The sequence below is a fragment of the Pseudochaenichthys georgianus genome, chromosome 21 (assembly GCF_902827115.2).
Source record: "Pseudochaenichthys georgianus chromosome 21, fPseGeo1.2, whole genome shotgun sequence".
Classification (NCBI taxonomy): Eukaryota; Metazoa; Chordata; class Actinopteri; order Perciformes; family Channichthyidae; genus Pseudochaenichthys; species Pseudochaenichthys georgianus.
In genome coordinates, this window is record NC_047523.1 from 31,109,521 (window position 1) to 31,133,566 (window position 24,046).

Genomic DNA, 24,046 nt, shown 5'->3' on the forward strand with positions numbered 1-24,046 from the left:
AGGACTGCTGTTTATTTTATGGTGATATATTGTGAATTAGTGTCATACACTTCAAAGTACACAAGAAATAATTTATTTACAGTGAGCTCGGTCACACCCTCATTTACATAATTTATATAGGATTAGCCTACGCAGTTTTCTTTTCTTGAAAACACACTCACACATGCAAGTCAAAGGTTACACACACACGCAGCCACACTCAGGGAAAAGGAAAGGTTACACAATATATTCCAATCCTTTGATACCCATACACATTTGTTTAAAGTGAAGAACAATATGCTCATTTGTTTTCTACAGTTTACCTGCAATGTTTTTAAGGCTATACATAATACACGGAATGAGTTAGGGCTAAATATGCCAAAAACACAACATTTCAAAATTAAAAAAGAGCTGCTCACAACACCTGCTTACATTTCAGAAGATTGAAATGTATTAAAAGCTGTATCTGGAATTTCAAATGTTCAGTGTGTGTCTCTCAAAAACCCTCAGCCTTGTGAGCAGAAGTGCGACAGAGGTGTGTTCAGGCAACATTAACTCACATGTGGTTTATCATCAACATGTTAACTTTATTTGAATTTGAAGTACAATGAAGAGATGATTCGAGAAGCTATATAAGTTATCAGTGACAACAGACCTAGACACTCCATTGAGAACAAAAAGAACAAACACATCGTGAACATGGGACACTCCTCCGCTCCTGATTGTAACACATAAGGTCTAAACTGTTCTGCAGTTAAAGGACTGACATCAGCTTATTATGTCTAGAGAATATACACAGGTGTTTCAGCACCAACAATTCAAAAGTGTTCAGGGAACGTAACAGAAAAATTATAACTTATGTTTTTTTTTTTCTCATCCGGATATCATGAAACACTCTAGAAAGGAAAAGTGTGTACGTTCAACAGCGATTTGAGCAATGTTATTAAATGGCATTCAGTCTGTAGAGTTGTGTCATGACTGATTGTTTCACAAGCTGACACGCGATCATTCGTCTTGATATTTTTTTTTAGAAAAGCATCGAGAGGCGTTGTTTTTGAGTGTGTCTCATGACAAAAAATGTACAGTAAATTCCAAGAAATATTACCTCTGTTACAAAGATTACAGTACTATTGACAGCAAAAGTCTTCATTTTGAAAGTGTAATGTCTGATAGTTATGTTTTTCAAAATCATCTGGGCTGGAGTGAGTCAACCCTAAGATTTGTTCAGCACAATATAGGATTTATTAAATATCATAATTCCAGGACAAACATTTACATGCCTGCATGCTTTCTCACCAAAATGGCAGCTATAGGAAAGAATGATGGCTCAGAAATAGAACAAAACAAACTGTAGGTTTATATAAATGGTGGTATTGTTTGCCTACTAGCTCTACTGCATACACAATACCTCTTAACGTTATATACACATACCTTATCAATCCACTGGGGTTCGATAGTGAGTTCTCCTATCATTATCATCAGATCTTGTATATACAACAATGGTAAAAAGGAAACTTGATTGTATTGTCATCTAATTTAGAAAACATGGAAATCAATCTTCTCTTTTGATGATCACATGGATAGATTCACATTTTTTTTTCATCTCCACGTGTCATTTTTAGCTTCTCAGAAAAATTCAATTTGAAATACAAAAACAAAACTTCAGTCCAATCTCTTTTTTGAAGCTTTCTCGCTGGCTGAGATACAGTATAAAAATCTTCAGTGCTGGGAATTTACGAGTTATTACCAACAGTGTACCATGGGTACGTTTTTACTGTGCTCGATATATGTGTTTATCCTTCACGTAGGCCAACCGCTATGTCAACACCTCTTCTATCAAACTACTTAATGTTGGCCTCTGTGAGAAATTCTTATTCTACATTCAGACACAACCTCCTTCAGCATTTGGGTGAACACAATTTCCATTCAACTTCTACAAGCAGCTTGACTCCTTCCCTCTTCTAAATCAGCCTGGATAAGGGCTCTTGAGAATCTTCATGGGTTTTCTTTTTTCCGTGTTTTTTCAGATTTTTTCGTGTGTATTTCTCCTCCAGCTCTTCACGGCCTTATCAGTACATCACTGTGGTTTTCAGGAACAGTCTTCCATCTGCAACAGAGGACACACAGGAGCCAAGGATTAGCCAACAGCTAACTTCCTGCTGACGCACATGCACAATTCAGGAAGTGATTGTTGATGAAACTTCAAAATGCTGCCCTCTAGTCTTTCACTTTCAGCGGTGTTACTATGGATTCAGAAACCGATTTACGGATAAGATTAAGTTAGCAACCATGACTAATATGATTAAATATCATGCAAGTCCATTACGTCACTGCAAATAAAAACAAGACATTATAATGGTGTCAGGTAGAAAGAAAATGGGACTAACAAAACACATTTTTTACTTTTGAATTAAGGATCACACACAGTACATCAATATAATTACACAGTTAACATGAATATTTCACTACAAACACAATCCCTTCTGTAAAAGCAGATATCATCACCACTTTCTTCGCATCGGGATTGTGTTGAAGACATCTCTACTGATGTGCTTGTTTGAACATAATACTGCACTCATGATGTAAAGCGCTCTCTAAGTGACATTTCCTGCATGGAAATAGTGTTTATTGAAAACGGCAAACATTCCTCTACTGCGTTATCTCCAGACACCTCCAACCTAACGAGCTTTGTCCATTTCCAGCGAACACTCTTGTCTGAGTGTTCGCCTGAGCGAGCAGTGCTGCTCCGACGCTGAGCTGGTAAAAGCATCTGTTAGGCACAGCTCAGGAGCATGTTTGACGTTTATTACCTTCACATTTCCTCTGCCGGAGAATGCTACAGTAATGCCTTTAAGAAGCACACCTCTCTATGGCAGCACGCCCTAAATAATTCAATGTTAAAGAGATACGCACACAAAGACATTTAGCAGCGCCAGTTGTTGGACATGACACAAGCAGCGCGGGACACAAGAGGAAGCGCTTGACTCCTGTTCTACAGAGACATGAGAATACACCTGGTTACAATGTCTGGAAGTGCTTCTACTAACGCTGGGAGTCACATGTAAAGCACATTATTTTCTATAATTAAAAAGCATTTTTATCATTATTTAACCACTAACAAATTGTGCTTAATTTAAAATCTGTACTCATTACATTATCAATATTTTATCAATTGGTCCTGTTCCCCCTATTAGCCTGTTTTATATATCGCCGTGCATGCAGAGGAGACAACAAAGGCTTGTTGTGTGTGTGTGTGTGTGTGTGTGTGTGTGTGTGTGTGTGTATGTGTGTGTGTGTGTGTGTGTGTGTGTGTGTGTGTGTGTGTGTGTGTGTGTGTGTGTGTGTGTGTGTGTGTGTGTGTGTGTGTGTGTGTGTGTGTGTGTGTGTGTGTGTGTGTACAGTATGTGTGTTGGGGGGAAGGGGAGGGTGTACAAACACACAGGCTAATTACCCAGCACTGCCGTAGGTCTCGGAGGCATTGCACTATGGCTGCCTCTATTCAAGCAACAACCACAGAGTTCTGTGTAAAAGTCATTACAGCATGAATGCAGCGCGATGGAAAAACAGACAGCCGGGGAGGGGGCCGGTGGGGGGGGGCCGGAGACTGCTAAGAGTGTGCGCCGGGATACACAACTTGACACACACGCGTACACACACCTTAATAAAAAGAGCAGATGAAACATCACAGGCTCACCTCGCAGTCTGTCTACCTGCCGGCCCGGCTTCACAGTTGGAGCAGTTTGTAAAGGGTGTTAATGAAAACGAAGATTATAAGACGGATGACGACATTTAACACGTTGTCGAGAGCAGCTTTAATATTGCAGAATTTTGCTTCTAATAGATGAAATTATACTGAAAGACAGGGAATGAGTGAAGAGGTCTGATAAGCTAATCTCACTGCTTCAATTCCCTTTTTTCAAATCGGCGCGCAATACTCGTGCAAATGTTGAAACATCTGCTTGACACAATTGGTGACGTCCTGACACATTGTTTTATGAAGGACCGCCTCATTAAAATATGTTAAAATTTTAGTATTTTTATATTCAAATCAAGATGAAAAGTTCATTAAAGAGAATAAATATTTCATTAGATGCTAAATAAAACAAAGGGAATTTTTGGCTTCTCTCAGCATAAAATTCCTTTGAAAGATTAATTAATACATGTAAATTATGCAAATTATGCCCATGCAAATATTTTATGAAGACAATTAAGGGATCCATTAATTACAGCCTTTTTTGCTTCAGTGACATTCATTCATTTAATTTTAATTTCACTTTAACTGTTTTGATGTTTAATCTTGCAACAAAGAACTTTATCTCTGTGCACAGGGTCGTGTACACTCGCCGAACACACCGAGTGGCAGGCGGCAGGGAACCAGGAGAGATACTGGGGGAAGATATTCACATGCGCACCGTTGCCAGGCAGTACTGGCGAGGTGCAGTCCCAGTAGCTCTCTGCCTGTGAAAAGAGCCACGTTCCCTCTTGGACCCGATTCAAAACACTGTAAAAGCAATTAATAAACACAGACTGTGTTAATATCGCAGAATTAGAGAAGTGTGACAAAAGACAAATAGAAATAATTAGTTCTCTAAAATTATGCCCTCATTATTATTTTTTTCTTCCCTCTCTCTCTCTCTCTCTCTCTCTCTCTCTCTCTCTCTCTCCTTTCAGCCTCCCTGAGTTTGGAGTTGAGAATATACCCACACATTTCTCTCGGCTTTCATGCGAGTGATAGGCTTGTTTTTTCCCTTCTGCTTGTGTAATTTATCAACATCATTTTTTGCCATTTGAGGTTAATTATACAGCGAGGCTTGCGGAGTAGAGCAGGGGAGACATGGGTGGCAGACAAATGCTTCTCTAATTGAACAAAAACACAAGATGCTGCCTGTTATTCAGCTCCCTCCTTCATCCCACTCTTCAAGGCGATGATCAGAGTGATTGAGACCGCAGAAATGATACAGCTGCTTTGTGCTGCTCCTAATAGGGTTTCGATTTCTTTCTAAAAAGCAAAGAAAAAGATCTGTGACTGTACATTTAAGCAGAACAATGGCCGCTGTCGCTATAATGTGAAGATTCAACCCGTTTAATTTGATACAATAGTCCCACAAAAGGGCCAGCTCTTCAAAGAAGTGTAAAGAAATTAAAGTGGCTAAATGTACTAATTTGGTATGAAATAGGGGGCTATAATTACGCTGTATCTGCAACTTATCTTTGTATTTAAATGATGACATATGGATTTCCTTTTTTTGGACATCAAACTGCCTCAGATCCCCGCAGTGACTGAATGACATTTAATTACGGAGGAGTCATCGTTTCTCTCTTTCTTTTTGCCCTTTCACAAAATATCAGTTCAAGTAGACCAATCAAACATTAGAGACTTAAAGGGACCCAACTTATTCTCGCATACAAAGAGGAATATTTTCCACTTTTCACAGCAAATTACACGGAGCATTTTCCCAGACAAATTGGGACCCCTCCCACTGATAAGGGCGGTTGTGAGCACACGCAGCCGAGGCGTATTAAAGGGAGACGTCCGAGTAATAATGAGGATATTCAACCTCTGCAAGGTGTCTTGTATCTGGGTAAACACAGATAGCAGACAGTCTACAGAGGTTATCACGAGCGCGCCCTTCCCCAAACACATACTGCACCCCCAAGGCTAACAAACAAACAAACCATTAAAAATGTACAAGGCTTATTCATAAAATGGATTGATTTGCCCCGTTTATTACTATCAAAGGGGGGATTCCACTGCTTTTTGTGGTTTTATGACTCATTAATGCTTCCTGAGCTGTAAACAAAACACTTCTGTCTTTCTCTGCGACATTCTCGCTGAGACTATTTTATCTACTGCGTTGTACGGGGTTCCAACAAAGATCTGAGAAAGCTTCACCAAAGCCACTAAAAGTCAAGTTAAAAACAATATTATTTCAGCAGAAAAACCAATGATCTTGACCTAGTGCTGTGGCCCAGATGGCGAGCTGTATGCCTGAACAGCAGGCACAGAAACACTAATGTTCATAAAGTGAAGCGGTGTGTGTGTGAGGGGGAGCGAGAGAGGAAGCGAGGGGTGGGGGGGAGAGAAAAAGAGAGCAAGAGTGAGAGCCAGAGGAAGAGAGAGAGATTTATTGTCTCATCTGAGCCCCTGTACCTTGTATTGTCCTTTCAGCATCTGTTCTTCCACTGCTGCGGTCACTCTCCATCTCAGGGGTCAGAGAGTCTGCGAGGAGAGAGGGATCGCCGCCGTTAAACATCCGTGACATCAAGCCATCACAACGCCGGCTTCACAGCATCGCTCATTCAAAACAAGAGACCGAGCCTTCAAGCTATATCTCTCCATCGCATCTACCTCCATGTGTGCACGGGAGGAACTACGCTTAACACTCGTGGAGGAAAAGGAGCTCAAATCCTTCATTTAACACTTTGGAACATTAACATCTAACCCTGCATTCAAGTGATTGTTAAGTCCATCAATATGTCAAAGGGTAAATTGGACTAGCACTTTTGCAACTGGTCTTTTAACATTGTATTGTGAACTGCTGCCGGCCACAAATCTCAAGTTAAACAATCCCTAAAAATGATTTGACCGATATAAATGAAAAAGTTTGCATACAAATGATCCCATTACTCTTTGTCGTATTTAAACTATTTTTTCTGACGCACTGGGTAGTTTAAACTCTGACAATAAATCATGTGTGATGAGCTCATCGTGTTTTGTAATGCCTCACTTTGCAACCGAGTAGTAACTCCTGTCAGATCAAAATAATGAAAAATACTCTTCTTAACTTTAATGCTTGGATATTTGGTAGTAACTTTATATCTCTATTAATAATTAAACTGTCAAGTATGCATTACAGCATTCGACAATTATTAATCTGCAAGTTTGTGGATGATTGATTGTTTAAATTCTTTTTGGAGCATCCGTTCCACTTATTTTGACACTTTTTATAGCATTCTTAGGATATGGATATTAAGAAGTAAAAACAAGGCATTTGAAGATGTCACCGTGGGCTTTTAAAGAACTACAATCAGCTTCTCTTTTTCTTTATAGTTAGACATTTCACAACGGAATTATCAAGACACACTATTTATATAACGAAGCGTTATGAGAATGGAAAGCAGGGATGAACACAGGGCTCTTACAGCTCAAGGCAAGTTGCAGTTAAGACTTTTTATAAAGCCGCTCGGAATTTAATTTAAGACCAATTTCACGCACTATTTTCCGCTATCTGGATCTTCCTGATGAAAATGTGCACTTGAGATAAGATACAGCACTCACAACAGCTTTTCATTTAAGGCTCATGATAAGATAACAGTAAGCATGCGAGTTGGCTTATTAGCATTTCTATAATCAAGTATTATAGAGTCATCTACAGTATGACGTCACAATATTTGCTTCAGGTGACTTGTATGTCCTGAAAAGTCACATTTTGAACTGACGGATTGTCATGTCTCCTCTTATGTTGGCCCACTGTCACCCTGTTGGTGTGTGAAAGTGAAATGCTTAGGATTGTGTCTCACTGTGGAAGTTCTGACCGTTGAGGGAGCGCATGCTGTCGGAGGGCGACGGCTGCTTCATGCTCTGCTCCACCTGCTCTCTCCTCTTGGACTCATACTCCAGAGCTTCTTGGAGTTTCCTCTTGGCCTTCTTCTCCTTCTTCAGACGCTTCTGAATGATTGCTGCGAAGGAGAAAGTCCACAGTGACAATAAATGAGCTGTAGGGCAAATGAGCGTAGCCTTTTTTTTGGACAGAAATCTGATTACTGCAGCCATCTAGCAGGAGAAGATAATAACCACATTTAAAAGAAACTAGCACACTATAATAGAAAAAAGGGAAATCAATTAAAGCTAAATATTTGATAATACATAAAGATCCTCCTTAATAAAAGAAAATACCGACTGCGACTTAACAAACTGCTGGAGGGAATTAAAGCAAATTGAAAAATGTATTGGGATATTTTTCATGAATTTCTCTCATTAAACATAAACGACACAGTTAGCATGAGAAGCTGATGCATTTAACATGAGACTGAGAGAATTGTTCTAAATGAATGTGTATTACCAATTATGTCAACTGACTAAGAGCAGGGAAAGCGGCGCTAAGCAGATCACAGCGTGTCCGTGTGTGTGTGTGTGTGTGTGTGTGTGTGTGTGTGTGTGTGTGTGTGTGTGTGTGTGTGTGTGTGTGTGTGTGTGTGTGTGTGTGTGTGACCAAAGAAACGCAGTCGATCGTGTCACTGTTGCAATAAGAAACATTAAGCATACATGCAGGAGCGGGGGGTGTACATTCAGGAGCCATCACATCTACATGAGCATACACCTGTGAACTGCTGGGAGAACACACACATTTACACACACACACACACACACACACACACACACACACACACACACACACACACACACACACACACACACACACACACACACACACACACACACACACACACACACACACACACACACACACACACACACACACACACACACACACACACATGGCTGAGAGTGTGTGTGTGTAGTCGTCAGGCAGTACCTCTGTTCTTCTGCTCCATGGCGAGCTGCTTCTCCAGAGTCTCCCTGAGCTCCCTCTCTCTGAACAGCTCCATCTTCAGCTCCGTCTTCTCCAGCTGCACCTGCTTCTCCTGAGCCCGCGCGTTGTCAATGGCCACTTTGAGCAGGCCCTGCACACACACACACACACGTTTATACACAATATGTACACACAGATATAGGTAAGGGAAAGAGAGAGTGATGTGGGCTATGTAAGAGCTTCAAGAGGAAGTACCAGCGAACCCCATGGACAGTGTGTCACAGCAGCTTCTCACACTGCCCTCAGTGGTGAGGCAGAACTCAGGGACTACAACCGACTGCTGCTACATGATGGCGTTCAGGCGCATTGCCACCTTTGATGGTCCTAGTGAAGATGTGTGTACCTCTTAGCTGCAACACAACTCCCACAAGATCTAGGAACATGAGCTTAGATCTCCCAACGTTTTGGAATAACTATTTTTTGGATGATTTGAGAGCACTGGGAATGTCTGACACTTTTTGGACAGAGCTGTGCAATCCAAGATTCAAGGCTTTTATTGTCATGTGTACATTGCTACAGTGGAGATATGTCAATGAGAATCTTAGGTCACAGGCTCCTCTAATGGTGCAACATAATAAAACAGACAACATAGTTAATCCAAATAAAATAGAATAGTGCAAGGAGAGTCTTTATACAAGTAATTGGAATATTAGATACATGTGTAGATAGACAATACATTTGTAGGTGAACTGAACCGAACCAGACAGACGCTTGATAGACACTAACGCTTAAGATGGAGCTCACCTATTGGTCAGAGCTCCACTCTGCTAAGTATAGCGTTAAAGGTTTATGGGAAAGGTCAGAATCTTTACTCTGGATTGGATCTGTACATCTTTATGTTCCTAAACTATACTTCTCTTCCCATTTTCTACACAGCTGACAATTGTAAGTGGATTGGTATTGATATACATTAGTCCCTGTAGCACATTTCCAAGCTCCTCACACAGCCCACCAGGAATGAATAATATGAATGACAAGTATCTCATCATGTGTCAATTACATGACTGCCATTCCAAATATACTCCTGACATTCCTAAATTGAAAGTTGCGAGACTGCGTTCTGGTGAGAAAAAGCTGCTCGGCCATTTTCCTCACAAATATTCCCCATCCACGTGCAATCACATCGAATGCACTGGGCTATATCTTACTAATTGTTGATTCTTCTGACCCCAATTTACTGCAAGTTGCTTTATCTTAATTTTCTGCTTGGTTTCATTTTGTTGATTTGTATATAAATATCCAAGGCGAGGATCATTATCAAAGATGACTTAGTGGAGTGTTGGGAGCCCGCGACGGCTTTACTTGTGACTCTCTAATTACTACACAGAGTCAAAGGAGAAGAAGGACTCGGAAGCCAGCGGTACGAGTGCAAGGAGAAGGGCAGCAGTGTACACACATCATTACACTCAGACACAAGGCAACACATTCATCTTTCTGACTGAGGGGGATGGAGCCGCAGCCTAAATAGCACTCTTGAGTAGACGGGTATTGTTAAGGTATGCAGATTTACAGTCCAGTGTTTTTGTAGTCCTGATGTTACTTGAAGGACGATGTGGATCACGTCCACCTTTTTGACGAAACATTTTAAATTGGCAATGACTTTTACTAACATCTTCTAGAATGGAAATCCTTGAATTGTTGAAAAACTATTGCTGTTAAAAACACTTGCTTAGTTTTATGTTTGGAGATAAAGGAAGTGCTTTTTACTGATTTAGTCCTGAAGCCTTCACGACATAATAGATCGGCATTGTATCGCTAGATTTCTTAGGAGCTTTGAAATAATTTCACCCTGTTTCTTTTCACAGTAGTAGTAGATGGAGTTTGCTCAATTGTCAAGGTAAACCGCTGCTTAGTTCTCGAGTTAAGACTCCAAGGTCCAAAATCAAAGATGTTTGGAAACATTGCGCAGATAGTTACGTTAAGGGGATGTTTTGAAATGATATTTCACTTTGGCGCCCTCAAGGGGAAGTTGCAACAAAGACATATTACAGGGATTGTGTCCATGTTCAATAGGAAACAACTGACATCAGAATTCCAAAACGCCCCGATCACATGTACAATTTACTCATCGCAGCTTGAATCAATTATTGTTTGGGAATATTGTCAGGCTTTTCCTTGAGACTGACAACATGTACTGTACCTCTGCCAAATACGTTTTTAAATACAGTGCCGAGATCATTTACTGTATAAACCATCAGAAGTTGCTGAAAGTCGTGTCAACACCTTCTAAAGCTGTATTGTTATGAGATCACAACCATCACTGGACAATACCTGTATGTTGGTGAGGAGCGTCTCTATTGACGACAAGCCGTCTGGGAAGAGAAAGGGTGAGGGGAAGCCCGGAGGAAGGGCCTGTCCAGCAAATGACAACCTCTCGTAGCTTTCTCTCGCTGTCGGGGTGCACATCGGGTTGTCCTCTGCAAAGAAAAACAAGAACATTGGAACTTGATTCATAATTCACAGACAATTCAACTAACTAGGTGGTGGAATAAGTGAGCCGTTTTTGGCGATGCTGACACATATTGACCCTGACTTGAATTGACCAGAGCAGTGACTGGTGGATATTGATCTGCTGCAGCCAATCCCTGCGTTCCTCTCAGAAATATAGTGGTCTGACTAGTCCCCTTGGAGATTCCTTTGTATTGCTTCTTCACAAGGCCCGCGCGTGGGGTTAAACAATATCTACCAGGACATAAATCCAGCTTCCCCCCCATTTAAGATATGTCATGTGGATTCCAAAATCAGAAGCAGGCCCGCAGTTCGACCCCAGAGGCTCGGGCTTCCTTTGTGTGTGCACGCACGGGTGCCTGTCAAAACCTAAGATGACATCATCCTCCATTCATCACCGGCAGAGGGGTAGGGCCCTGCCATCTGCTGTCCAGCCTCTCCACCAGGCCTCAGAGGAGGGGAGAGGAGCAGGAGAGGGGAGGGAGAGAAGGCGGGAGGCAGACACAGATACAGCCTGGTCAAACTAAAACAGTATGTCAGACACCGCCGTTTGTTTCCCCATCAGATCTGACACATGTTTTTGTCCAGTGAGCTTTTATCAAGCCAAGTGTTACCATCTTGCAGAGAGCCAGTCTATTAAGCACGTACCGACTAAACAGGACTCCGCAGGAAGTCTGCACCATCAGCTGTTTGATTGTTAATTTAATGAAAAGGGGGGAAAAAACTTTTATTTGTAATGTGGAACCCTGGCTGTGTTGTGCAAAGGACCTCTCTGCTCTCATCCAGTATTCATATCTGTTTATGTGGCAGGCTGAATCTTGTACAAACAGAGAGTGGAGCTGAACAGCCCTGCCTCTCCCTCCCATCAATATTCACCAACGCTAGCCAAGTGCTGGGAACAGCTGGTCTTACATTAATTAGTTTAAAGTATTTATTTCACCCATCCTCAGAGCAGATTGAGCAGAAACATTGGAGATTATTTCAAGCATCTGCAAAGGCCCTGGAAACATCTCCGCGCCAAAAGTCGAGTGTTAGGATTCACAGTTTAGGTTTGCAATTTGAAGAAGGATTTTTTTCTATTTCTCTGAGAGGGGAAAGACGGTGAAATATGCACCGCTGGTCCGTGGAGAGAGTAAACAACCTTTCTCCTTTTTCAGATGGAGTTCACTCCTGTTGATTAATTAGAATGGATGGTTGCCTAATGGATTAAAATGTGTTTATAATTTGACTTCATAAAAATAATGAATTGCCTACTTTTAAGAAGCCATTCTTGTGGTGATTTGTTTTGTTTGGTGCAGGACTGTCTGCGTTTTGAGGTGGGCGGAAATATAAAATGCACTCTCCTTATACAGTGGCACAACATGAAAGTCCCATTTTATCTCAATAAAAGACCTAATCAAAGATCAAAAGCATTACAGTTGGCTCCAGCTCAGGTTGATATAGATGTAGTGCATGTATTATAAGCATGCTTCACCCACCTCCAATAAAATCAGCATAACAACTAGAGACGTTAGTAGACCTCGGGGAAAGGTCTGCTGTTGTAGCTTTGTAATTGATTTGTACTGTAGGCACTTTGTCCCTTATTTAGTGTTGGCATTAATCATAAATCATTGCTTTAACAAACTCCGGCTTCCCACTCAGCAGGCCTCCCCTCCAACACAATGTTGGATCACACAGAATACTTGATGGCTTTGTTGCAGGGGAAACAACCTGTCATGCTCTGGGAAAAGCAAACAGCGTGTTTTGTTCGACAGACTCCAACGACAGTACAGCACCCCTTGTCAGATAACATTTCCACCAGGAGCTGTGCATAAATACAGGCGGTTAAAAAAAAACAAGGAAACGGGAGGCTAATAAGTGACTCATTTAATCAATATCATCAAAACTGGCTTAATGAAACTCAAATGTAAATTCCAGTGGAACACGATTTTAGATCTGTGCTTTCTTTGCTTCTAATGTTATTTCCCCCCCCCCCTCTTTTTCTCTGTGCCTGGCTGCGAATGCTGGCGTGTGTTTGCATGTTTATTTCTCACCATTGCTCCACAATCATTGACTTCAACTTAATTACAGCGACAGGCGTTGGAGTGATGGGGGCTGGCGGAATGGAGTACTCTGTTTCCAGGTGATATTTCTCCACTAGCAAGGCTGCCAACAGCAGCTGTGACAGCCTCTTGTGCTTACCGTACGCTAAAGGTACAGTTAAGGCCCCCGACTATGAAATACGGTGTGGAAAAACACTCGCAGGTCACCCCTGTCACAAATAACATTTCATGCACAACTGTTTCGGCGGATAATAGGAGCCACAAATAAAAATGGGACGCTGTAAATACAATGCATTCTGAATGAAATGCCATAATTTAAAACAACGCCCCCCTTCTCTCGCCATCCTCCGCCTCCACCCTGCTCTCGATAGCTGCAGAGGGAGTCCTTGACAGTGTGCTAGCAATGATGAATCACCTATCCAGTTAATTTTCTCACTCCTCATGTGTTGTGCTGCTAAAACAGGGGCCCAGGAATTGACTTGACAAACTATGAATGTAAAAAATATCACTTGGAGGGATCTGGGCTTATCTCCAATTTACATGTTATTAGATTTGTGTTGCAGGCGGCACTTGGACCTAGCAAAGCTGAGGCAAAAAAAAGATGGGGCACATGATAAACAGAGATAAAACATGTCTAAAACCCACTTGAAAGCCTTTGAAATATTTGACGGAAAGTCACGGGGAGCGGGGAGAAGCAGAGGAAGCTGGCCTGATTTAAAATGTGACAGACACACATTGCAATCTGTGGTAAATCTAGAAGAAACCTTGGGAAATGTAGCTGCAATCTCTGGATAAATAGCTGTAATTGACCTTGGGAGTTGAAAATGTGCCATATGTTTCTGGTTCCTGTGTTTGAAACTGGGTCCCTGCGGACATTTCAGCTGAGTCCTCACACGGAGCCAGTGTGAGCGAGAGGAGTGGAAGATACAGAAAGACACACAAAGAGAGAGAAGCAGGACGAGAAGGATGCCAGGAAGGAGAGATAGATGGCTGAAGACAGAAGATGGATGGATGGATAGATAGGTGGAGGAAGAGGAGGCTGGAATAGAATGGGTGTGCAGAGAATGAAAGACTGACAGAGAGGAAGAGAGATAGGAGAGAGAGGAGGGAGAGCAGAGGTACATTTGGCTGGCCAGTCAGTGTGATATATTGACAGGTGAAGCCTTTGTCCTTGCAAACCTGTGTTCCTCCCAGCAGGATAACTGAATGCTAAACCTGGAGGTTGTCAGCACAGCCAACACAAAGCAAGGCACTGCTTTTCACTGCACAATTACATTTGATTTGACCTGCCAGGGCTGCGGAGAACCCAGCCTCCTTCAAATGGAGTAGTTATGACCTCTCGGACAGCCATTAGCAGCTAACACAGCATTATTCCACCTGCACTTAAAGCGCCGGATTTGGAGAAATCTTGTCAAGGGAAATATCTGTCTTCTGGTACAAATGCAGTGATGCAGAGCTGGGCAAAAAGTAGTTGCATGCAATTTGAGCACTTTAAAAAAACATGAGCCCAGCTTATCTTCCAAATGATGTGTGCACTCTGAAGGGTGTCTGAGGCAAGAAACCTTCAGCTCTAAACAGATTTAAACAAGAGCTCTTAGAGTATGTCATGCAGGGACGTGCACAGACATCTGGATGGGCTATTGCTCTAAACTGGAAAAAGCCCCCCCCCCCCCCCTTGTTTTTAATGTAAAAGGTTCATGATATAAAATGGGGTGGCTGTGGCTCAGTGGGTAGTGTGCTGGACTTCGAATCCGGGGATAGGAAGTTCAAGTCTGCTGCAGGTCTCCCTTGAAAAAGAGATTGTTGATCTCAATGGGATTTTCACCTGGTTAAATAAAGGCTACAATACAATACAAAAGTCCCACTGCAGTCAGCATGTCGTTGTTTCCCTGGTGACACTTCACCCCAAATGGCTCCTGTGGGGATTGTCCACAGTACTGAATGTCAGTTTGGATTGGATAAAAGTGTCTAACAAATGACATGTAATGTAATAAAAGCACAACACTGTCATTGCAAGTGACAATCAGTTGACTTTCATGTCCAACTGCTAAATGTGTTATTCAGGCACATTTGTTGTGGTCCACATCTGATTAAAATATCTAATGTTAGTAACTATTAAAGAAAAATGGAGACAATTCTGTTTTAATGTAGTTTGACCATTGTAACTGCTCGGCAGACATGGCTGCTGATAAAATAGGGCTTCTAACTAAATACCTTAAATAAAATCACGAATTAATGAAACCAGTTCAATACGCATTATTCTTATAATTCTTTATGAGCGTAGTAACGGTAAGGTATTTCATTACTTATTTATTTAGAATTCCATAACCTAATAACAGAGATGGTCAAACTAAAGTAGAGACATGGCAGAAATCCTACAACGAAGCGGGACAGTGAAGTGTTCTCTGAGAGAGGGCAATCGAGAAAAGAGAGTGAGCGGCCCCGTTGAGGGAGTTCACGGAACAGGTGAAAAGACACAGAAAGACCGAAGCACAATAACAACAAATAGGCTATATTTAGTTTTTTTGTTGTTGTACTGTAAATAACCAACGGTGTCAAGAGGAAGTAAAGTCCCCTGGTTTGTCCCCTATACTCTAACGCCATTTGGTGTGATCACCATAGCCATATGAGGCCGGACTCGGAGGGCTTGCCTTTGCTTCCAGCTGTCAGATTGTAAACAAAGTCACGTGACTGGAGGCAGATGAAAGCGCTGACAAGTTGTGTTTTTATCGCAGTGAGACGCTACAATACTAATTGTGGGCTTATCATGTTGATTCGGTCACAATAGAAAACAAAAAAAACTCTCGCTCTCTCCAGAGCATGCTCCAGAGTGGCAGGTCGGACAAAAATGGCAAACGGGCTGTTGCCCGGGCAACATTAGCCCGTACCTGTGCACGTCACTGATGTCATGGTCTTTTTCTTAATAAATGTTGATATTATTTTGTGTATCTTGTTTTTAAATTATATACACTTGTAGAAGCAGGTTTCCAAAGGTTACAAATAATTTATTCTCAGCATCTTGACAGAAAATGTGTACTTAATAGTACATAATGCAACTAGGTGAGGGTTAGATTGAAGTACCTATAGGACATACTTGGGCTGCACGATATTGAAAAAAACTGACATTGCGGTTTTTTGTCCCCTGCGATATATATTGCGTTTTTTTAAACCTGTTAAGCCCCAAGGTTCCGGCGGGTACTTTACTTTTTTTTTATTCACGACACTGTGTCTCAGGGGATCTTAATATTTAAGAACCTATTAATGTGTTATACCAGATTAACGGGAATAATCTCAGCTAACTGACGATACAAACAATTTTTAACAAAACAAAACACAAGTCTCATAAGAAGCATCTAAATGACCCCTGACCGAAAAATGCTAACAGACTTTGGCACAGAACTCAAGGTAAAAGTACCCTTATTACTTATCGTAGCTGCACATACAAGATATCCGATTAAAGCTGAGGTTCCACAGATTATTTAGGTATAGTATCATCACTGAGTCATTCGAACTCACGGTCTGTGTTTGCTTCCCCTGTCGCGAGATCGGATCGCTTAGATACTGTATACTTAAATAATCTGTGTAGTCTCAGCTTTAATCGGATATATTGTATGTGCAGTTTCGATAAGTAATAAGGGTATCTTTATTTTGAATTCTGTGCTAAAGCGCGTTAGCATTTAAAAAAAAAAGAATAAAACCGCACGTCCCTGCGGTGTGAATATCGCGCATGCGCATATCGCGGTTATCGCCATGACACGGTATATCGTTCAGCCCTAGGACATACTGTGAGAATGTGTGTGTGATGAATCCATACAAGGCAAATTCCTTTAGAATGACTATCACATGCATATGTTGTGCGTATGTGTGTGTGATGTCCTGTATACACCGTGAAGAAAGAAACACACGCAAGCAGATGTATGCAAACAAAAAGCCCTCAAACACACTCACTACACACATGCACGGCACACACACTAATGTGCCCTCATCACATTTAAGCTAATTTCCTTTTCATCACGGAGAGAGGAAAATGAGTGTTTGCCCCATCCCTGCTGGGGGACAAAGTCAAGAGCCCCGGCCGGTTTGGGCTAGATTAACAGGTAACATTTGGCTCCCACTCTCTTATCACAGCATGAAAATCAAACCGCGTGTTTTCCTCTATCGCTCTCACTTTCTCCCCTCCCTAATGTTCCCTTCACTTAGAGATGAAATCGCTTGCTGCACAAACCCATTTGGAGAGAGGAGAGAAGGTGAGCGGGATAATCAGGCTGGCCACTGGGCCGTGTTTCCTAAATGCTCTCCAAAACATTACTGTGCACAGGCATAAAATTAGCGCCGGGACCTTAAAATGTTGACATTTAGCATGACTTTTTGGAGAGTGACACCCTCGTATTTTCTTGTAGGGTGTCATTAAATTTCAACTGCCCTATGGCTGTGCCTTTCTATTAATAACCAATTCAGTGTGTCACTTTTCCCGCTCTCTCACTCCCTCTCTTGCCACCTTTTTAAAGTAATGAGTCCATTGCTTTGCCTTAATAAATTGAATCGTATTCTCAAGGCCACATGAAGACAGAGCCACAGATGGACAGGCTGCACGGAGGAAATAACCATAAATCCTTTACTGTCGGAGAGGCGGTCTGAGGTGACAAAAGGAGACAATCGCGATGCTCAATTGGGATCACAGCGAGATTACAAAGACTGAGATAAAGGTTGATTCCCTCAGTTTAAACTGTCTCTTTCTGGCGTGAATAAAGCACATTTCTTCTATTGCTTTCATTACTGAGAAAACACCCGCTAATGATTAAATTAAAGGAATCTAATCATGCATGGAGATTAGACTTCTGACGGATGATTGTCCATACTAATCTGCCATGCATGTACATTATGTAGAACACTGCCAGAGCAGAGAATGATACGAACTGCAAATTGTGGTTCATAGATCGCAACATCACGGTGCAAACAATTCAAATCGATGTCATCATTTGTGTAACTGTTAGCCGGAAAAAGAGCGAGGGAAACAGCAAGAGAGAGAGAGAAATGGAAACGGAGAGAGAAAGAGGCAAGGGAGCCGAATCTGTGTTGACTTCCATTCAGGAGGAAGATATCTTGTCTTTTTATGCGGCCCGTGTCATATTTATTGCATAAAGGTCAGAGTGTTCATTTGTTCAAAGTCAGCGTTTTCCCTCTCTCCTCTCCTCCATGTAATAAATGTAGGGGCTATGTCATTATCAGACCTCTGAGCATTACAGGCTTGGCTGACTGTGATGACTGCATAAAAGCATACAGGACTTTTGTTTCTGCCGGCGCACACTATCAAATGAGCTCTTAAAGTAGTGGAGACAAAATGGCATTTTGTAGAGGGGCGATCGCAGTTGGAACAGTCGAAACGGGACGGGGGCAAGGTGGCTAAAGGTTAGAGGTCACGGCGTTTAATCCGTGACCTTAGATAGCTTTTAGTCCAACCGGCAGGCTCAGGGTAGAGGAGCTAAAATCAACTTGTAGCTCAGGAAAAGAAAATGACAGCCAGGTAGACTTGAATAGATTTCTGTAATTCACATATTGACTACGGGCCCAAACTGTCGGGGAGATAATACTCAAAGAAGGACATTATGGTGAGGCGCTTTGAGGTGTTTAGATTGCCTTTGCATATTGACCTCCGATGACTGGGTCCGTTTATTGACAGAAGAATCCCAGAGATTAAATTGGCCTCAACTATTGATTGGGTGTTTTGCCGGAATCATTCCTATTTCAGAAGGGGATCATTTGTACTGTATACCCCACTAATCTCTCTGACCCACTAATCATCAAGCCATTTATTTCCCACTCTTTGTTTAGTTCTCCTTTGTTTAGCATTTATTAATTCATTAGAGCAACTTCTCATGCAGCTTAACTTAGACAGTAACTGGGGAGTCCTGTTTCTACCCGATAGCAAAGTGCATTCCAGTAAAATATGCCACCGAATATGCACCCAACATCACAATACACATGCCAATTACATATTGATAATTAAGCATTCAAACAAACAACCAGAGGAAATCCCCCGTAATCACTAGGTTTTAATGGAACAAGAATTAGCTTGGCGTGGTTGGCCAGATAGCCTGCTGCTAGATGCTGGGTTTTGGAGGGGGGGGGGGGCAGGGAGACACATTGGTGTCATTGCCTAGCATTGCAATCCTTAGGGAGAGGCTATGCTGTTCTCTCGCTACTGAACGAGCTTCGACGAAGTCTGGCACTAATCCAGACTGGATATACTGAGCTGCTTTTAAATGAAGATGAAAGAACAAAAGAGGAACGCGGAAATGTAAACTTTAAAAGGCCTGGCTTAGGAGCCCCTGCTCGATGGCTGCCTGCTGCAGAAGCTCAAACATGGATGCAAATCCATTAGCAGTCCTGGTTTCACAGTTATAAAAATACTTAAGGGGTTTTAATAGGAGCGACGTGTTAAACGTGTGGAAATCTGTTTTGATAACATTATTCATAACACTGGCTTTGCGCTGTGTGAATTAATAACACTTCATTTACAACGGAAGAAAGCTGGCATGGTATTTCCAGTTAAAGAGATTACTTTTTAAACACCTAATTGACAGGCTGGGGTTAGGCAGGATAAGCAACAGACTATAAGGCTGCAGCTGCAAAGTCAAGGTGACTGGAATACTCAGAGAAAGGCTTTCAAAAAGCAGAATAGAGAGCAGAGAGGGAGGGAGTGAAGAGAATTAGTCCTCAAGCACTTTTCCCTCCGCCCCCTTTTCTTCCTCTCTTTATTAGGAATGATTTACTTTCTCAGTGAAAGGATATAAAAGCTCAAGTATAGCGGCGTAATTATCGCAGAGTGAAAATTTAAAGGTTTGACTCACAATGTCCTCAAGTCAGCGAGCAGACTGCCAGGCGATAAGAGTGACTGTGTTCAACACTCGGCATCCAATTGGTGGTGTTTTATGGGCTTTGCCAAGCAAGAGCACACAAACAGCACTCTGCTCCGCAAGTCTGTAAACATGATGGACTGTGGCAAACTACTAGGGCCGGTGTTTACCTTGGCAGAGCCTGGCCCTGGCATGTCGGTAGCATCGCTTAATTACTGTTTACATGTAAATATCAAATTATACAAACAACCCAGCAGAATGTCTCCAAAAGTACAGAAATACATATTCAGGGTCAACCTTATCTGTCCGCCACTGCGAAGATACGAATTGTTTTGAATCGCAAATTCTCGGCATTGTACATAATCTTCATAATTGTTTAATGCTGTTGTCCAAGGGCATTCGGGTAAATATGATCCCGTAATCTGCATAATGGCAGATGCTCAGATATGTAAAACGCACCTTGTGTTCACAGAGAGCGAGAACACAACAACAACAAAAAGGGAAAAAGAAGGTTATTGTTCAAAACTGTTTTATCAGGAATAAGGACTGTGATCATTAATGTCTCCAGTCAAGAGCGGGAGATGATTGCTGTGATAACAGACCTGTTCTCCTGACAGTCCAGAGCAGCATATATAGTAGAGCACCGGTGCCTACTGTGCATCTCTGGTATGGCTGAGTAAAGCACTTGTTCATTTCCAGTGAAGGGTAACATGAAACAGGCCTCAGCCTTCTGATGGACAGGGAGATTTCACCTTCGCCAGTGAATGATAATGCATTATTAAATTTGCCTCTCTGCTCACTAGATACACTTAGCTGACCACAGCATATTTATCTCCCCATCCGAGGCTCACGTCTTGGCAGGAGAAAGCATTCTGTCACTTTTGAGGCATTTCAAAGATTAAAAAGAACCTCTCTCTTTTCAACGTCCCTAAAAGCATCCCCCCTTTCCAGTGAAATGTGATTAGCAGGAGATGGTGTCACGCAATGGAACATTCATGAGGGGGAGAACAAATATCCAAATGAACTCCCATGTCCTCGAGGAATAGCCCCTCTCTGCACCATCAGCAATCTCTCACATGGGCCGGGGAAATTTGATTGATCCTCTATTGAATTATTTTTTTGCACTCTTTCATTTCAACAGGACGCACTGACAAGTTGTTTGATCATAAAGCATTATTGTCTGCCAAGTCACATTTCAGGGTTGTGATGGCTAATGATCTTGCCTCCTGACTTAGGGAAAGTCAGGTAGTCAGCATGTGTTTGAAGCTAGCAACGCCAAGGACATCGGGAGCACTGAACAAAACACGATGCATTAAAGTCAGGGAGATGAAGAGAAGGAGCTTACACTGAACATATCTAACTTTTAATGATACTGTTGGAAGATTACCATCAATGTCGGTGAAATATTTACGCCACAAAGAGCGCACAATGGACTTTCGCCTAACCCAAAGTCCCCTAACTTCCTTTTTTATCGTTGCAAATGCTTATGCAAAGGAGGAGCAGAACAAAGACTACAAAGGCTAGAAATGACTTTTTCATCTTTTCAAAATATATTCCCCTCTCTACATGAGCTCATCAATGTCCACAGGTCCTTTCCCAAAGCAGCTGTCTTATAGACGGTGACTGCTACCTGCTCATCATTCACACGGGGGCTGCGGATAGTGCAGCAGCAACTGGACATGTAGGCAGCATCCTGACAAAGAAGAAAGGCGTGGCAAATCAGCTTAGTCCATTGTGGTCACACCAATGCATCAAGGGTTGATAGCAGGTATGAAAGGATGCACCTCGAGGTGACATAACACACCACAGGCATCCATTTGTGCTTGGGAGGACATTACGAGTGCGTCTCCTGTTATGTCAACAAGGATATATAACATTTACCATCGGAGTGCCGAGATCACATTACCAGTGAATCACCAGCTTTTAAAATATGGTTTACAGAATCAGTTTACATACTGTAGCTGCCTCTGCCTCTCCTGTCAGGCGCTCGAGCTCTGCGTAAAAGAGATGTGGCATGTTTAACTGCAGTGGGAGGGCTGAGGCAAAGTGGGGAAATTTGTTGTTGGCAAAATGCTTAAACTGCCACATGGTATTTACAGAAAAGTCTTATACTTCAACGTACATACATATGGCTTGTGTTTCAAACACCTTCTCCCTGAGGAAATAAAATGATGTCAAGTGTTTGATGTCCAAAGTAAGTTTACAGCCAAAGGCTTTTTTACCTTTCAAATATCCCCCTTGTTTGTCAGCTACCTGCTGTTTCACGAGACAGAGGCTTGTCGGAAGCTTTCGCCACAGACTTTCTGTTTGAAGCAATTCAATTAGTCACATGTGAGATAACACTTAGCTTTCTACTAGGCTTTTTTCTCACACATCATCTAATCTCCCCTTTTTTTACTCGGGGAAATTTGGACACAAAATAATCAAGTTCAAACAACAGCCCAAAAAAAACGACCATCTGGTTACTTTGCACTGGGTGACACAACTTTTGAAATGGTCTTTTTCAGACAACAACAAACAGCCTTTGTCCTTCATCAGCAGAGATGACATGAAAAAGAATAGGAATGTTCATAGGATATGAGTGATGTGACATTATAGTGGCAGTCTCTGAGGTGTCTGGCTATTTAAATAGCTTCCATATGAGCCGGGGCACCGCATCCTTCCTCTGCGCCTACCCTGCTCTCTTCTGAGAGAGTGCATTGCAAGAGATTAATTTAATGCTCTGCTCGGATCATAAAGATCAAACAAGTGGAGAGATATCATTAAACCATTGGAATGTTATCTCATTTATCTAAACAAACTGATGCGATGAACAAGCCTAATTAAAAATCTCACTATAAACAAAGCTTCGGATGGCGAGGCCTCACCCCTCTTTAACAATGGAACACATTTATTTTATTAATCTAATGCATCATGTATCATATCATTACAGTTCAATATATCTATCATTAATTTTATTCCCTTCACTTAAAGCTTTTATTGGAATTACTTTGGTTATTAGTTTGTTCTAATGTATTGGTTACCTCTGAATCTGGCTGCTACAATCTCTCTTATCTCGCTGCATAAACCTGTGCATGTTATTCAAATTGCCTCATTTATTATGATAGCTTCCTCATGTAAATTGTGCTGACTGCTCGCCCTTGCACAGTCCTCATTAGACTAATGAAAACCTTCAAACGAAAAAACTAAACAACCTGCCAAATAAAGGTCTGGGGTTATTATGAAAATTACAACTGTGGGAGCCGGGAGAAGCTCTCTTCATTAATTCATGCTCAGCAAATTGGTAACTAATTTAGTTGCACTCCTCTGCATTAATGGGTTATTTTATAAAAATGTTTTCCACAGCCCGAGACCTCTGGTGCACACACTGGAGAGCTCAGAATCCTAATCAAGTCCAGTGACATATTAGGAATTGACAATCTCAAAAGATAATGTGGCGCGTGTTTGTGGACAGATGTGTGTGGGTCAACTCGCTAGAATTGTCGTGGATTGCTGGGTCATTTGCTTTCTGCTGGAATATTGCATCGAAATTACAGTTCATTTGTGTTGATTACCAGCGTGTGGAGGAGGCACTTCAGTTAAGAAGAAAGATTTCTGTTACTGAGGAAACATTCAGGCAATTTAATACGTGGATACTTGATTAAATCTCCTTTTTCTGTTTGCAGTGCTCTGTATGCTCGACGCACACACACACACACACACACACACACACACACACACACACACACACACACACACACACACACACACACACACACACACACACACACACACACACACACACACACACACACACACACACACACACACACACACACACACACACGTGCAGAGACAGTTAGACAGTTTGTGACCCATAAATTCAGCTCATGATCCTGCTAATTATTACTATTCACTGCTTCACACCCTGTGAGTGAAGGTCTTGCACTGATCTTCACGTCAGCCTAGCCAACAGGGAACATACAGCCCAATGATTTCCACAGTGGTTTTAATATCATTATCAGCCTCAACCCCACCCTTCGTCACCCAGCACAGCCCCCCCGCCCCGCTCAAAACCAACAGAGAATACGGAAATCTATTATTTGCTTCATTTTGTATTTAATCCGCCACGCTTAGTAGATTTCTA

General features: G+C 41.9%; 1 protein-coding gene across 1 annotated transcript in view; it reads right to left on the reverse strand.

Annotated features, from left to right (window-relative positions):
• Positions 1-545: 545 nt before the first annotated feature.
• The window catches only part of dachd (dachshund d), a 93,386-nt gene continuing 69,885 nt past the window's right edge, over positions 546-24,046 (reverse strand). Inside the window, exons 8-12 of the mRNA XM_071207077.1 lie at positions 10,845-10,990; positions 8,517-8,664; positions 7,516-7,659; positions 6,131-6,199; positions 546-2,086 (exon numbers count right to left, since the gene is read on the reverse strand). Of these exons, the coding sequence (XP_071063178.1) occupies positions 2,049-2,086; positions 6,131-6,199; positions 7,516-7,659; positions 8,517-8,664; positions 10,845-10,990 (545 nt within the window). The 3' untranslated portion in view covers positions 546-2,048. The remainder of the gene's footprint in view (positions 2,087-6,130; positions 6,200-7,515; positions 7,660-8,516; positions 8,665-10,844; positions 10,991-24,046) is intronic.